The 17,787-nt window shown below is 33.8% G+C and overlaps 1 protein-coding gene across 1 annotated transcript in view; it reads left to right on the forward strand.

Moving 5' to 3' along the window:
- LOC134283085 (interferon-induced protein 44-like) overlaps window positions 1-7,940 on the forward strand; it is a gene marked incomplete at its 3' end in the record, with an annotated part of 32,392 nt that extends 24,452 nt beyond the window's left edge. The window contains exon 5 of the mRNA XM_062765521.1: window positions 7,763-7,940. Coding sequence (XP_062621505.1) covers window positions 7,763-7,940 — 178 coding nt within the window. The remainder of the gene's footprint in view (window positions 1-7,762) is intronic.
- Window positions 7,941-17,787: the final 9,847 nt, after the last annotated feature.

A 17,787-nucleotide genomic window follows, 5' to 3' on the forward strand; every position in this document is an offset into this window, starting at 1 on the left:
TGTATACAGGGGCATTTTCGCCCCCGTTTTTTTTTTCGCCCCTTTCACTCTGCTATCATTTGGGTGAATTTAAAACCGGGCGAATTCAAAGAATACAGTTTATTTTTTTAAACAAAACTATGCCTGGGCGTATTTAAAAGGGGGCAAAATTGTTTGAAAGTTTGAAAGAGCGAAAATAAGACGGGGCGTGAATAACCCTGTATACAGTAATCGATTCCCTGTTGTTCTTTTTTTTAATTCATCGTTTTATGAATTTTTTTTGTCAAAATTAAATATTGATAAGTTTTTCTAGAATTAGTCAGAATCACCAAAGGATGATTTTCGGTAAGTCACAGTGTAGGTGTACCCACCCACCCCCAAAAATTATAATAATAATTAGCAGGAGATAAAATACAATATTCATTCTCTCCCGATCAGTCGTCTGGTACTATTAGGAATGTGTTTTCGCCTCTGATCTGCATGTATGCACAATTATTTTAACCTTGATTATAAAGAAGCATTGAAGACATTGATCCAGATAACTCTAACACCAGTTTCTTCCGTGTAGACTCAATTTTGAAATAAATTTTTATCACTATATAATTACTTTAAATCCTTGGTATGTCTAAATTAAAAAAAAATCAAAATTATAAATTCATTGTAATGCATGAAAATGCTCTATCCGATTTATCACACCATGGCAGTTATTATAAAATAAAAGTTTTTCATTACTTTTATCTGGCATAAGAAATCTAAAAATAATAAACAGGAAAAAACATGATGATTTTTAACAGCTTACTCTTTCGGCGTGGAAATAAACTGGAAATATAATGCATCTGAGTATCAAAATCAAAGAGCTTTCCTTGTCACACAACTGACACTTATGTGTACCATTCTCATCGGCACACTGCCTTCCTGTGCAGTCAACACCCCTCCCCCTTCTCCCTATCCCCGTAAATGACAGTTCGGCCCGTGCGTGTTCACCGTCAACATATCTGAACTGTTATCTTACCTTGTGCTAAATAATAATAAAGATTTTATTTATCAAGGATGACATACTTTAGCAACAATGCTAGTTTTCAATATGGTCCTGCAAAAATATCTACTTTCGGGATTCTGTTCATAACTTGCGTGAACCACATATACACTCATATTTTTTTTTCTTAATCAATTAAATAATTGTACAATTTATGGATTTTAAAAAAAGATTTCCTTGCTTGAATTTCAATAAAAAATCATTTAAATCAATTTAGTGAAACAAAGTCCCTTAACTCAATACACGAACTTTCGGATCATCGGGTTTTCATCGGGTTACAGACAAAATTAATTTTAGGAAACAATATCCTTGATCGTAGAAAAGATTAAATAATTCTAACATTCTAAACTATGAAAATTTGCTTGCATTAATCTTTTTTTAAGGTATTTTACTATAAAAAAAAACAAGGTCTGATTTCACCATGAAAATGCAAGACAAGTAAATGTATTGGACCCAATCAATTTATAGTATTAATCGATTTTATTCCATACGTGTATAACTTTATTTAAGAAGTCAATATTATTTTTGGCTATTTGGTTAGATTATGTTTATCTATTTTTAAATTGGTTACGGACTTTCAACACCCGCCCTTCGAATATGCCGTATATGAGATTACTGGGTATGTCTAAAATAATTTTCAGGGTTTAATAATTCATTTGCATTAGAAACAGTACACACAAAGTTTAATAGCAATGATTTATAATTATTTCGTCGGAAAAGTCGAATTTCACCCTTTTATATTTGTTTATAAATTTCTATGTTTTGTATTGAGAAGAAAAAAGGTATTTTATCATTCAATGTTCGTTAATAATTACAAGGTTTTAAGAATCATACATATAAAAGTTTACATGTACATAAGTCAGAGCTTAGCGTAAACGTACATGTACATGTGTATTTGTAGCAGATTCATATTCTGTTGACAAAGGTAACATCTATTAATGCAGAGGGCCATTATATTAACAATTATTTAGATTTCTACTCAGGAAATTATTTTTCTTGAACTATATAGTTCTTTAAAGCCGATTTTTTCTACCTTGCTTTCGGCTGGTCTTCTACATGTATTTTTTCACCTAAGACTTTAATAATTACCTGCGATTTTTTATGTAACGCAGATTGTAAGTTTAAGACATTGAATGCAAATATCTAATTTATTGCGTAAATTTCTATTTCGTAGTTGTTGATAAATTTATTAGGTACAGATGTATATTTTTTCATGAATAATAAATCTATTTATAGATTTTCATAGATTTATAATAGTACCCGTGAGAAACGTCAAATAATTATATAAGGGATTTTTGTGCAACATTTACATGTATGTTAAAATGCCAATAATTAAAGGAGTCATAGTTCAACCTTAAAACGAAAATTTCAACATTTACATATTTTATCGGCTTTTGTGCATATAACAATGCGTTAATTCATGTATACCGCTACGAAATCAGTTACATAGACAATGCACTCAACACTGAAGGAAAAAGAGTAACAAAAACAACTAACACTACTACTAAACTACTAAACACTAGATATTGACATACCTAATTACATGTTGAATTGTAAAACTTTAAGAACACTAATAAAGAAAGAAATCCGGATTTCACAATTTGACAATTTTTACTGTTCGTGTCATTGGTCTTTTTTGTGAGAATTCCATCGGCATCGAAAGCAAGTTTTTTAACTTGTCTAGATAGCCGAGCGGTCTAACGCGCTGTTCCTGCACTGCTAGGAGACAGATTCCGTAGGTCGAGAGTTCAACCCCGGGCTGGGGCGGAAGTGGGTATCCATGTAAAAGTGAATTTCTTTGTGCTTTCTATATTAATATTTCTTCACTTAGGGCAGTTATATTAGTTTAAGAGTTGTTGTAAATTGTGCTTTATAAATGAATTAATTTAATCACAACATGTATTGGTAACAATCCTCTAAAAACTAATGTACAAATAACTGTATCTCACTTCTATTCTCAATGACCGTGTAGTGTAAGACAGCGTTGTGAGAATTCCATCGGCATCGAAAGCAAGTTTTTTAACTTGTCTAGATAGCCGAGCGGTCTAACGCGCTGTTCCTGCACTGCTAGGAGACAGATTCCGTAGGTCGAGAGTTCAACCCCGGGCTGGGGCGGAAGTGGGTATCCATGTAAAAGTGAATTTCTATGTGCTTTCTATATTAATATTTCTTCACTTAGGGCAGTTATATTAGTTTAAGAGTTGTTGTAAATTGTGCTTTATAAATGAATTAATTTAATCACAACATGTATTGGTAACAATCCTCAAAAAACTAATGTACAAATAACTGTATCTCACTTCTATTCTCAATGACCGTGTAGTGTAAGACAGCGTTGTGAGAATTCCATCGGCATCGAAAGCAAGTTTTTTAACTTGTCTAGATAGCCGAGCGGTCTAACGCGCTGTTCCTGCACTGCTAGGAGACAGATTCCGTAGGTCGAGAGTTCAACCCCGGGCTGGGGCGGAAGTGGGTATCCATGTAAAAGTGAATTTCTTTGTGCTTTCTATATATATATATATATATATATATATATATATCCCGAGACAATCCCGAGGGACGGACCCATACAAACTCCTGACGTCTGCCCAGTGCTCAATACATCTAGTGTTCCTCTCTCCGAATCAGAGACCTCACTTCTTTCAAAGGGGCTAAATTTCTGCCCCACGCCACATGAGGTCGACTACAAACAAGTCAGAGAGGACACCCGAACATTCTTTCGGAGACTTCGCTTGAAGGAGCACTTCTTTAGAAAAGACTCCGAAGGAAATTCACACGACTCTTCCAAGCCAGGTTTACAGGACCTAGAAGAACACAAACTCTATAAGCCAAAGAGTGCCTGGGAACCTACACCTGGTAAGTGCGACGCGCTTGAGTCGTATATTGATGCCGTTGAGTCAGACGTAGAGAAGCTCCTTTCAATGCCAAACAAAACTCCCGACAATTTGAGTAAGGAGGAGAAATCTGCCTTACAATCATTAAAAAAATCGGGATGACATTGTAATTAAGAAAGCAGACAAAGGCTCTACAGTTGTAGTAACGGATAAAGAGACTTACATGGCGGAGGCCCAAAGACAACTCTCAGACGAACGTTTCTATAAGAAACTGGACTCTGACCCTACTAAAGAATTCTCAACCGCCATTACCAAAACTCTGGACGATATGTTTGAGAAAAATGAGATTGGTATCAACGTCTTTGAGACCTTAAATCCTATTTTCTGTAGACCAGGACAATTCTATCTGCTTCCTAAAATACACAAAGAAGGCATGCCAGGTCGCCCCATAGTCAGCGCAATTGGACACCCCACGGAGAAAATTTCTGAATTCATTGATTTACATCTCCGTCCACACGTAGAAAATTTGCCATCCTATCTTAAGGACACTACGGACTACATTAACCAGACGCCCTCTACGGGCCTCCCAAATCATACCCTCCTCGTGACTATGGACGTCACATCTTTTTACAACAATATTCTGCACGATGAGGATATCGAAGCCTGTAGAGAAGTCTGGGATAGTAGGTCAATTCAAGTTCCTTCTACGGAGTCCCTTGCTAAGCTCCTTGAACATGTTCTCAAGTTCAACAACTTCATGTTTAATGGAGAACATTACCTGCAAGTTAATGGCACTGCTATGGGTACGAAAATGGCACCGTCCTATGCCAATGTCTTCATGGGCAGACTGGAACGCAACTTGTTAGTTCAAACACCATTTAGGCCTCATATCTGGTTGCGTTTCATTGACGATATTGAGATGAAATAGGTGGATTGTCGCGAGAATCTCGAGGCATTCATTGCGTTTGCAAACACCTTTCATCAGTCGATCAAATTTACAGTAGACGTATCTAATTCGAAAAACGTATTCCTAGATACTACATCTACCCTGATTGATGGTGAAAGTGAAATTCAGTCTCCACACCAAACCCACAGTCTCCCACCTATATGCCCACTAGCTGTCATCCCCCACACAATTTTATGGGAGTGCCTAAGGGTCTAGCCACCAGAATTTGACGCATCTGTTCGTCCACTGCCTTATATCAGGAGCGCAAAATGATCTTCTTAAGTCCCACTTATGCAAAAGAGGCTACAATGCCCGCACCGTACAAACAGCTATTGATGAGATGGTGGAACATGACAGACAAAACCTATTACGCTACAAGGAAAAAGACAATAGCGACAGGGTCCCTCTGGTAACCACATACCATCCCGTCCGCAAGAACCTTAGCGGTATCCTTGAAAAGAACCTACCAATCCTCCATTCAAACAAACGAATGGCAGAGGTCTTTAAGGAACCCCCATTGGCTGCATACAAGGAATCTAAAGGACATGGTAGTAAGAACCAGACTGGACAACCCATTACCTAAAGGGGGCTTTAAATCTTGCTCTGTCGGGAGATGTCTTCTTTGTAAGCACAGCACTGACACAGACAGTTTTAACAGCCCTGTTACAGACCGCAGCTACAAAATACTAGGGAATTTGTCCTGTCATACTGACAACTGCATTTATCTCATCACTTGCAAAGTTTGCTCCAAACAGTATGTTGGTGAAACAGGAGATCTCCGTAGGAGAGTCAATAGCCACCGTTCGACCATTAGGACCAAAAAAGTCAATGAACCCGTTGTGGAACATTTCAACCTTGAGGGTCACAAATGGGAGGACATGATAGTAGTGGTGATTGACCATAACCCAAGATGGACAGATGCTCAGAGGAAAAGCAAGTAAAAGTTCTGGATGCACAGATTGAAATCATTCCGCCCAAATGGTATTAACAAATTGAATGACTTCACCAGAATGAACGTAAATTAGACCCAATTCCTGATCATACTAAACAAAATTATTCTCTCAATTTAGTGTAAACTCTACAGTTGATTTGTGCCACCAACTCTCGAACTCGAACAACCATATTACTAAGTATTGCTTACGCCTTTGTTAATTATTTTTTCCCGATAATAAATCCTTAAATATTTCAAAATTTATAATTGATCACAATTCATATGTTTAAATATCCCTACTATATGATTTTTCTTTCATTATTGTTTATTAAGTAAAGTTACGCAATTTTGAGAGAATGAAATAACGTACGATTTACTGATTGTCGTAATTAATTAGCATAATTATTTGTTCAATTATGTAAATCGCACTTCACTCGAGTATACCCGATAGACCGGACGCATTTCATAGCGGTCCTAATTTATTTCTTTATTAGTGTTCTTTAAAATTTCCAATTCAACATGTAATTAAGTATGTGAATATCTAGTGTTAAGTAGTTTAATAGTAGTGTTAGTTGTTTTTTTTTTCTCTTTTTCCCTTTTTCCTTTGTTTTTATGACTTTTTTCTTTGTCCTGAGGAAGGGACAGGGCGTCCCGATAATTTGACAATTTTTATTGTTCGTGTTGTTGTTCATTTTTAGTGCTTTATATATATATATATATATACTCAACAAGATACTAAAAAATTAAGATTATTCTCTCAATTTAGTGTTAACTCTACAGTAAATTTGCGTCACCAACTCTCGAACAACCAACATATCTATGAAATGCTTTTGCCTTTGTGAATTGGTTTTTCCCAATAAAAAGTCCTAGAATATTTCAAAAAGTATAATAGATCATAATTCCTATTTTAAAATATATCTGTTATATTATTTTTCTCTGATTATTTTTATCAAGGAAAGTTACGCCATGTTGAGAGAATGAAACTATGTACGATTTACTGATCGTCGTAATTAATTAGCATAATTAATTCGTTCAATTATGTAAATCGCACTTCACCTGAGTATACCCGATAGACTGGACATATTTCATTGCGGTTCGGAATTCTTTCTTTAAAAATGTTCTAAAAAATTTCCAATACATTCTATTTCAACTATGGAAGAGTTATACAGTGTAGTTCTTCATGCGCTCTTTTGTGAAAAAGTCGGAGACTGTTCAAATCTCGCGGGATTAATGTAAAACAATGTAAACAACACGTTGAATGTCGATGAACAAATCCCAACAAAATTTGTTGTGGATTTCATTCAAATCAAGAGTAGAGATGACGAGGATATTAATTTAACTTATCGTAATGGTACATTTAAAGTCAATACACATACCTCGGAAATGTCGTTTTAATAATAATGGACGATAAAGTTATGGTTTTCGCTCTTTTTTCATATGTCTTTTAGTTCTATTCTTTAGTAAAAATGACAAATGCACTTAACATTTAAAATTGGATTGATACTGGCATGTTTTTGTATTATCCGCAATGCCATGCTGTCCCAGTCAGACGACCAAACGCGCCTCTAATTCTGAAGAGTTCACTAATGGAAATACAACGTATTCAACATGTAACTAAGTTTGAAAATATATAGTGTTTAGTAGTTTAGTAGTGGTGCTAGTTGTTTTTGTTCCTCCTTTTCCTTTGTTCTTATGACTTTTTAACTTTATTCTTTGTCCTGAGAAAGGGACAAGGGGTCCCGAAAATTTGACAATTTTTTTTTGTTCGTGTATATGAATATCGTCTGGCGCATTCAAAATTGAACGTAATAGGTGCGTATAGAAGTGTCAGCGTGATCATTAATTAGCGCTACACACCTCCGCTCAGTGGATTGTATAAATTATGTAACTCGATGTAGCGGTATACATGAATTAACGCATTGTTATATGCACAAAAGCCGATAAAATATGAAACCCTCTTTTTCAGGCATACATATAGTATAACAGAGAAGAAAGTTATGGTTAAAATGTTATGTGTTTAATGTTATGTTTTTTTTTAGTTTGACCCAAATCATCCCATAAAAAAGGGCGATCCATTTTTTCGCGATGACCCTGAACTGAACGACAAAATGCACTGTGTGGTTTATGTTGCTAATAGTGATGCTCCAGAAGGCTTATTTGCAGATGAAGTGGCATCAAATCAGTTGAAGATGTTGCGTAGCAAACTTGCGAAGTTCGGTAAGTAGAAGATAGTTTTCTCCTTAATCTTTTAAATCTTACAATGAAATATAAGAGAACACGATCGCGAACAGAATATAAACTCATAGTGCATTCTACAAAACAAATCCGGAACAAAGCAATCACGGACCTCCAAAACATCAAAAGTGTTGCCATGGAGGAGTGAGCTTCCCCCTGAGACCATTTGCACCCGCTATGTGCTGAACTTAAAAGAACAAAACATTGGTCGACAATGATTGTAAATGATCGCAAAACAATTCTTACGTAAATTTCATTTTACTCAATGATAAATTGATCATCTACGAGTATTTGCTGAAACATCATTGTATCGATCATAAAAAGTTATGGAAAAATGACTTTAAACTCAACTTCTGACATACTTGTTTCATCAACTTGTTTGACCAAGTTTTCATGTTTACCGGAATATATTCTGTCGACATAAAAATTACCATTACTAATCGGAAACACGTTGTCTAGATCAGAAAGTAAGAGCTCGATTTCACTTTTGTGAAATATATATGCTTACAAAAAAGTTACTCATGAATAGTTCAAGGAAGAATGCGACACATAAATGTTAATATAAACAATGTGTACATCATCATCTTTTTTTTAAATCAGAGAAGTAAAAAAAAAGATAAGCACATCAGTAAAAACTAGGGATGTAAACGAGTACCTGGTTAACCAGATACTCAATCGAAAGTCCGACTATCGAATACTAAAGTCAGTACTCAGTTACTGGGATGTATATTCTTAAATATTTCTAATCTTCTTAATTAATGCATTAAAAATATGTTTTAAAACGTAAAATCCTCATTAGAATTGTACATACAGTTATAAGAATAATGACCGTTATTGACAGTGGCAGCGTTCATACAGTACAGTAATTATCGTGACCAAGCACCTGGGGTAACTTCGGCTGTCACTTAATCTTATTTTTTGTTTGTCATTAATCTTATTGTTTTCACTGAACATCGTTTAAGGTCCTTTATGTTTAAATAAATAAAATCATTTTGTCAATGTTTAGATAAATTAGATAATTTTGACAATTCTCCGAGAAGCCGTAAATTTTCGGGAAAAGAGCGGATGATATTCTATGTGCGATTGTTGACATTATGTGTTTGATTACATAGCAGCTGGAAAAAGGCTGTCCGAAAATTACCAAATTGTTCAGACTCTGATAACTTTTTCGAACTACCTAGATATGATGTCATAATAGAATATGACGTCAAGTCACTGCATACTTGAGCTGACATGACGGGGAAAGTGTCATAATTTTTACATGCATGTAGATTAAATTTGGGGCTTTGATGTTCAATTCAAGTGTTAGGGTTGTTTTTTAAGCTCAAATATCCTGTTATGATGTTGAACATTTGAAAGTGAAATATCCATATTACTTTCGTACAAATGTACATGTATGTCGGATATGCATATATTTTAAAATAGAGAAAAACTATGTGTTAAACGCCCCCAAACACGTCCGTAGTCAATGTTAGAATTTTTAAATATCCATTCTCTGTAACCACTTAAACTTCGCTGCCACGCATGGTCACCGATATTGATGCAACTTTTTGATGAAAATTTTGTTGCTATGCGTCTCAGTTGTTAAGACAACAGCCGAAAAATTTGAAAAATCGAGATTTTCAGCCACTTTAAATCGTGACTGTGGCTTGATAAATACTAGTAAAAGAAATCAAACCATTCTCACAAAAAATGACACGTTGATGTCACTAATACTGTAAAGAAACTGTTTAGAATATATCTCTAAGAAAGTGGTAACCAAGGGTACATTTGGGATACATTTAAAGTGCTGAAATATGCTAAAAACATTCTGTATTCACTAATGGTAGGTGTTACATGCTCAAACTCAATCAACGAAAAACGTCAGTGAAAATGTTTGACATTAAGTATATAGGGTAGGGTGGTGTAATTTCGACCGATTATTTTTTTTGTTCTTAAGATTTGTTAAAGTATGTCACTGTTATGTTATGCTACAACTTTAACTGGATTCTTTTACTTTCGAAATACCCTTTATCTTTCATATTACATCGATTTTGTATATATCATTATTGGTCATTATATGAAATAAATGCGTTCGATTTACAAGATACGTGTGTTGGGTAATTTCGACCGCACACTGGGTATTTTCGACCGATAAACCAATACAAAGGAAGTAAGTAGCGTCAGCTCTAATATAGTTTTAAAAAATATTAATCTAAACTTTACTGCTGTACAGCATAAAAGATCGAGTAAAAATACTGACCAAAAAATAGAAAATTTTCTAAATGTACCTAATTCAAAGACATCGAGTCCACCAGATGTTTATGACGCCGATTTGCCATTATTAGTTAAGATTTCCTACAAATATACATATACAGGCATCTAAACCGCATGTAAATAAAACAATTTTTTTTTCACTATTGCAGTAATACTTTCTAACAGGTACATGTATTAATGTACAAAATTTTTATCCTAATATTTTTTTTGCGGACGGTCATGAATTCTTTCTGGTGACAGATAATAAATTGCGTCATTGCAGCCCGGAGGACCGGGCTGCTCTATACATATAAGTTTAAGTGTTGGTGTATGGTGGTTGGGGTGGGAGAAGTTATTCAGAATTAAAGGTTTTCTAAACATTGAAAAGATTGTTAATCAGAATGTTCTTTCCCTTTCTGAATTACGAGATACATAATATATTAACTTCCATAAAGTGAATCTGTAAAAATGTATATGTTTTACATATTTGATATATAAAGTTGCTTATCGTTTACAGTTTTATATTCTACAATTAAAAATTAATACATTTTTGAATATAGGTGATGCATGTATCTAACTTCAATTTATATTTTAATCAGCCAACATTTACATGAGGAATTGATCAAGTTTAAAATGATATCGTTTTTTTGTTTGATTTTTATCCGACTATAAGTTTTCAAAGTATTTGCGACTATCGTCGCCATCAATTAGACGCTTGCCTTTTAACACATATCAAAGCGGTTTGAGGATCAAGACTCGTTTCCATTGTTTACTTCATATATTTTCCGGGCGACAATTGATGGTTACATCAATGTTTGTTTTACATTGGTCGAAGTTTCTCACTGACGCCCGTCGTATTCATGTAGGGGTAACTTCGGCCGGTTTCTGTTCAGCTGGTTTGCAATTAATTCATGAAAAGTAAATACTATTAATTAAAAGGAAATAAATTTCATTTCTAAAATAATATTTCATAAATTTCACGTCAGGAATTTCCATTGATTGTCTTTCCATGCAAGGTTTTTTTAGGTGATAGTTCGCTGTACTGGCAAAAACATACTCGTCTGTAAATGTTTGGTTTGTAAAGCCTATTCTTTTATGTTTTTTTTCCAAAAACGATCTTAATAACAATCATGGAAATAAAATTATTTTGAAAACAATATATTAAGAATAAGATTTCTTTCAGCAAAATATAAATGTACATACACAATTATACACCATAGACAAAATATATTAAGGTATTTATGAACGGTCGAAATTAACCAGGTGGTCGAAATTACACCACCCTATAAATAACTTTTATGGTTGCCATGGTAACAGAGTGTAACAATGCAAAACCAGTTACTAAGATTGGGTTAATGCTACTGTCTTAAGTTAAAACATGAAAATTCAAGACTGGCAAATATGCATCCTTAGGACCTTGCAACACCAACAACAAAACAAAAATTAAGTATAATTGCTACTTTGTAGTGTTACCATTGAAACAAAGTACCAATGCTTAAAAGTGAATTATTTTTCACTGCATAAAGAATTGAATTGCCATTTAATCATGATACGAATTAAAGGACTCAGCTTGAATAGTACTTATCTGTTAGAACTGAAGTTGAATATCATATTTTGATAAAATTTGATGAATAAAACAACACTGTTGCTATGGTAACCAAGAAGGTAAAATGTTCAATTTCGTGAACTCTATATCAATATTAAACCTCTATTAAACCTAGAGCATGCTCTACGTAGGAACAACTTCTTAAACGAGGTGAATTATTGACAAGCAAATTGATAAAACAAGAATATCAACAGTCTCGCTTAAAGTCATCATTTTGTAAATTCTTTGGTCGATACAATGACCTTGTCAGCAAATATAATTGAGTCATTGAGTCATATGCTGACTGACGTTTTTCATTCCAATTGTTACGCAGCACAGTTAAGGTACGCAATAGAAATATCAACTAAGTTTTGTATTTAAAAATGTATTCTTAATCGGGATGGCGATTATTATTAGTACATTATTTATATCAGATAATTGTAATTATGATTCATTACTTCATATCGAGGACGATTATATTTTATATTTAGACTAGTCACGTGATGCGGCAGTCACGCGATTTTAGCAAATTGACTTGAAGTTTTGATGTTACATATAAATGTCACTAGTGCAAGGGCATAACCAAGATAAATTTCCAAGTTTAGTTAATAAATATTTTCAACATGCATTATAGTTTCTAAAAAGTGCTGCGATCCTGTCTAAATTCTGCAATTTAGTTGTTAAAATTATATATTTGTATGACCGAATGCTATATTTTTTGCTGGTCAGCGGCATGAAATATTGATATAATTAAATTGTTTATATAAGATTTCATCAGAATCGCAGCACTTTTCAGATACCTGAATAGATCTATAGTTGAAATATAAAAGCTTACTTTGATCCATAGAGTGTATGCCCTTGCACTAGATCGATTTATTAAGACCCCCCACATTACCCTCCGATGTACTTGCACAGAAATATGCGACAGTGTCAATTAAATACGTAATGTACAGAAAATATATTAATAAAATAGTGAAGAAGACATTAAATTCAAGTTATTGCCCCATAGAATATCTGTAAATAATATTTTATTTAATTAGAGAATGCATATTTTGTTGAGAAAATATTACTTGATCTGTCTCTCACTGCATACAAACTACGTCACGTTGTAAGAAATGACGTCATATTGACAAGGGTATTGCGATCAGTGACTTGTTTATAACTTGTTATGTGGGATTTAACAAACGACAAAACAACACGCTGTAGTAAGTTTTTATGTATTTTGATGATTTCTTACTGGTTAAATTAGCAGATAAACTCATTTTGTGGTATTTTAAAGAAATGTTGTATGACGTATTTTGTGTATGATGTCATAGTCAAGTTTTCCCGTACAAATTAGGCTCCGCCTCCTTTTTGTAACCTTAACTGTGCTGCGTAGTCCATTATTTATACACTGAATTGACGAAGATTCTTTTCTGTTATTTCCTGATCATGACAACGAGCACACGGCGGGTGTGACCGGTCGGCAGGGGACGCTCACTCCTCCATGGCACCCGATCCCACTTCTGATGTTTCAGAGGTCAGTGTTTGCTCTGCTTTTATTTTGTATATTGTTTAATGGACGTTGAGATTGAATACTGTTCGTTATCTCCATATCCTTCTTGCATCCATTTAGAGATTGGATGATAGTCAAAATTAAAAGTCAAATTAGCTGTTAATAAATATCAGTCATATTTTTTTTTAATCTACATTTAAGGTTACGTATGTAAGGAAAGAAATTATTTCTCAGGGTTTCAAGCAAATATTTTCTGCTTATTTCCATAGCAACACTCTATTTAAAGAATCTAAATGGAATTTTTTCAAATGAAAAAAAACTTGGAGCACACAACGATCTTATAAAGTTGATCATTAGTTATGAGGAAATATGCTTTTTTTTTAAAGATAGAATCAGATTAAAACACACATAGTGTTGCTTTGAAGCCTCTCTGCGATATAAAGACCTTGGCAACCATTTCCAACAAAAATGAAATATATTTTGTTCTTGGTATATGTTGCAAGGCTCTTTTCCTATTATTTAGTCACATTTCATCCAATAATTGCTTTTTATTTTTACCTGTATGAATTTATAAAATTCAATGAATATATATATATATATATATTTTTTTTTTAATTTTGATTGATTTGTTACCATAGTAACGTACGTAATAGCTGATTTACCAAACATGTTTATGATGCATTTGAGACCTTCAAATTTTAAAAACCGCCATTGCCAATTGTTTGCTTTGTAGCAAATGTTAACTATTGGGCTCTAAACATGTTAAAAATGCCATTTTTTTTTTATTTTAAGAAATGCTGTCATGGTAACTGTAAAACATAGCAACCAATTTTTGCTTGATTTCAGTTTAGACTATCAATGGCTTTTATCATACAGAGTTTGGAGAAATTCTGAGACTTAATGCGTGCCACAGTTCCTATATAAAATTTCAAATCATTACACAGAATGTGTCTTAACATGCATTCTCTGTAAGCTCCATAAAATTTACACTGCATGAAAAGTCGCGTTTAATATAATTTAATAAATTCGTTTACGCCAGTATATTCCTTGTTTTAAATTTAATTCATGTATAACGGTAATTTTTACATGAGATATATTGTGATATAATTAACTACAGTTTACAAATAAGTATAATCATATTTAATGCAAAATACGTCGGGAATAATATAGTTTAATTAAGAAGATTATACGTTTCGTTTAAGAATACCGACATGTTAAAGTAAATATGCTTATACTTAAAGTTTAAGTATGGTGTGGAATATTACTTTGTTTTTTCCCTATCGACTACTACTGCAGTACAATTACATCGGGATCAAAGTCGGGCTCGAAAATCAATTAATTTAAAAACAACACACCGCGCCGAAATTCAATTTTTTGGAGTGTTCCGAGCAGCCATGTTGAACTTCATCATGATGTTGTATGGGACAAAGGGGCGAAAGAGAGTTACACGTAGAAGAAGAAGCATGATAAACTTTGAATGGAATTTCTGTTTTAACAGAAGATGAAGACAATTACGACCCTGTATAGCGGTAGGAACAAGTTACAATGTACAAAATTTTATCATGTGTCCTTGAATGAATAATTGTTTCTGCTACTGATAATATTACTGTTCTGGGCACTGCACATAAAATGCCTGGCAGTAAAAACGTTTGAGCAAGCGCTATTTTAAATTTTGTAATTATTATTTAACACTTTTAAACATCTCTCATAAAGATGATTTTAACCAGAATTTCCTCGTTTGGGATTGGTTCCAGGATTTTAGTGTTCCTCTATTCAGCATTTACAGAGTATGTTGTACAATGGAATAAAATATATATATTTATTTCTTATTCAGCACTAGCGGATTGTGTGACTGCCTTAGACGATTCCCCACAGCACCGGCTTTGTGGACAGCTTGTGAGATAGCGGATTGTGCGACTGCCTGAGGCGATTCCCCACAGCGCCGGCTATGTGTACAGCTTGTGAAAATGGTGAGAACCATGCAGCTCTAATTTTCAATTAACACAAATAGCCTAAAAATGTTTTTTTTTAACTTGTATCATTTAGCATAAGACTATAAAACCACTGCAATAACTTGAAATGCTTTAAAAAACAAGTAAACAAGACGTAGTTTAGGCCCATATTCTTAATTCCTTATCCTAAAATACAAAAAAAGCAATGGATTCTGAGATATGCATAAGTTTTCTTACGTTACATACTTAAGCATGATTATTAAAAATAGAGCTCTATCATATTCTATGATGCATGCATTATTTACAGGAATCTAAATGATTACAAGAAATGACAAAAGCAGTATGAAGATTAACACAAAGGTAAGATTTCTTAAATTTTCTGATAAGATCAATAAAATCACATCATTCACATGAATTGATTCTTTTAGCTCACCTGAGCCATTTTAAGACCAGAGCGAGTTTTATGATCTGTGTCTGGTATTCGTCTGTCATCTATTAATTTTTCAAATTTTTATAACATTCATCAGAATTAATCCTAGTTTGAACAAAAAAACCATGCAAGATACATCTGTTCTTTCAGATATTGAGCCAGAAAAGTTTGAAGTGCTATGGGAATGATCAACATTGAACTTACTGAGCCTTCCTTCTGAAAGTGACTTAACTAGATATTTGGCTACCCATTATGAGGTACGAACTAATCGTTTGTTGTACAACTTATTGTGTATGAGATAGCAACCATTTAAGGATTTTATTGTATGAATCTTATCTTCTTGCTCTAATTATAAAATTAATACATCTGTTTGTATATTTTACGAAATGCCATGTCTGTTTTTAATTGTTCATTTATTTATATAGAGAAAATTCAACAACACTAAAATTAACTATTATTTATTTGTATGTGGCGAGTACTGTCGTGGCAATGATATTCGTGGGTCGCCGAGCAAATCAAAACAACATTGGCAGACCCACTTCAGCATCAGCAACAAATCAATCAACAAATCAATCAGTTCAGCAATGATATAAAATGTACCACCCCGGGCAATCAGCGGACAGTTAATTAATTAATCATTCCTGTATATACAACTTACATAATCATTTCCATACAAAATGCAGTTTTCATTTCAATACCAATTGCAGTTTTCATTTCAATACCAAATGCAGTTTTCATTTCAATACCAAATGCAGTTTTCATTTCAATACCAAATGCAGTTTTTATAAGTCACAAAGCAATGCAGTTCCCATCAGCACAAAATATTGACTCAAATGTTAATCAGTATTCAACTCATTTCACAGTAATAAAACTTTAAATAAATATCAGTTGACTTTAGTTTGCGCAAACATGCGCCTATGCCACGACGCTCCAGGATTGATCTTTTCCTCTTTAGGACTCCATGCCTCTCGATTCTCGTCTTGATTGCACCAGTCCATGTGTATCAATCCAGGCTACGACCATATGTCCTACAATTTAAATCAACAGAGCAGTATCTTTGGCCCAAACATAAATTTTAAAATAACAGTACATAATCGTCATCAGCTGATCTCGAATAACACAACATGTCTTATCCTAAACTATTCATACACCTAGAATCAGTTTACATCTTTTAAAATGGGATGGGATGGTGGGCAATAATAAGTTTTTACAAGTCAATTTGTTGCATTTTTACCAATTTATCCCTGTTTATTCTATCGATGGATCTTTGCCTGTTTCCTGTAAAGCAACTGGATATAAGAGGGAGCTCGAACCCGATGTTAATAATGGAATCCCTATACCATTCATTGAACCCGACTTCTTTTCTCATTAAATAAATGCATCTATTTTTGATAATCAAAAATATGTTATTATTTATATAAATAAAATTCAACAACACTAAAATTAACTATTATTTATTTGTATGTGGCGAGTACTGTCGTGGCAATAATATTCGTGGGTCGCCGAGCAAATCAAAACAACATTGGCAGACCCACTTCAGCATCAGCAACAAATCAATCAACAAATCAATCAATCAGTTCAGCAATGATATAAAATGTACCACCCCGGGCAATCAGCGGACAGTTAATTAATTAATCATTCCTGTATATACAACTTACATAATCATTTCCATACAAAATGCAGTTTTCATTTCAATACCAATTGCAGTTTTCATTTCAATACCAAATGCAGTTTTCATTTCAATACCAAATGCAGTTTTCACTTCAATACCAAATGCAGTTTTTATAAGTCACAAAGCAATGCAGTTCCCATCAGCACAAAATATTGACTCAAATGTTAATCAGTATTCAACTCATTTCACAGTAATAAAACTTTAAATAAATATCAGTTGACTTTAGTGTGCGCAAACGCCAAATGGCTGCAAACGAGTAAACGTTTGCAGTCACCCCACAAGGGAGCACCAATTCAACTGACCCACGACAATACTCAATCCCCCTAGTTATTTCCTTCTGGATAGACTGTTCCTAATTTTAGAATAAAGTATTCCAGACCCCCCTGAATTGTGTTAAGCAATACTGAATTACCCACGTCAGTGAGGTGAACACCGTCTTTCGACAAAAAGAGGGATATAT

This window comes from Saccostrea cucullata, unplaced genomic scaffold, assembly GCF_032062105.1.
Source record: "Saccostrea cucullata isolate Sc308-1 unplaced genomic scaffold, CSIRO_AGI_Scuc_v1 ctg3868, whole genome shotgun sequence".
NCBI classification, from domain to species: domain Eukaryota; kingdom Metazoa; phylum Mollusca; class Bivalvia; order Ostreida; family Ostreidae; genus Saccostrea; species Saccostrea cuccullata.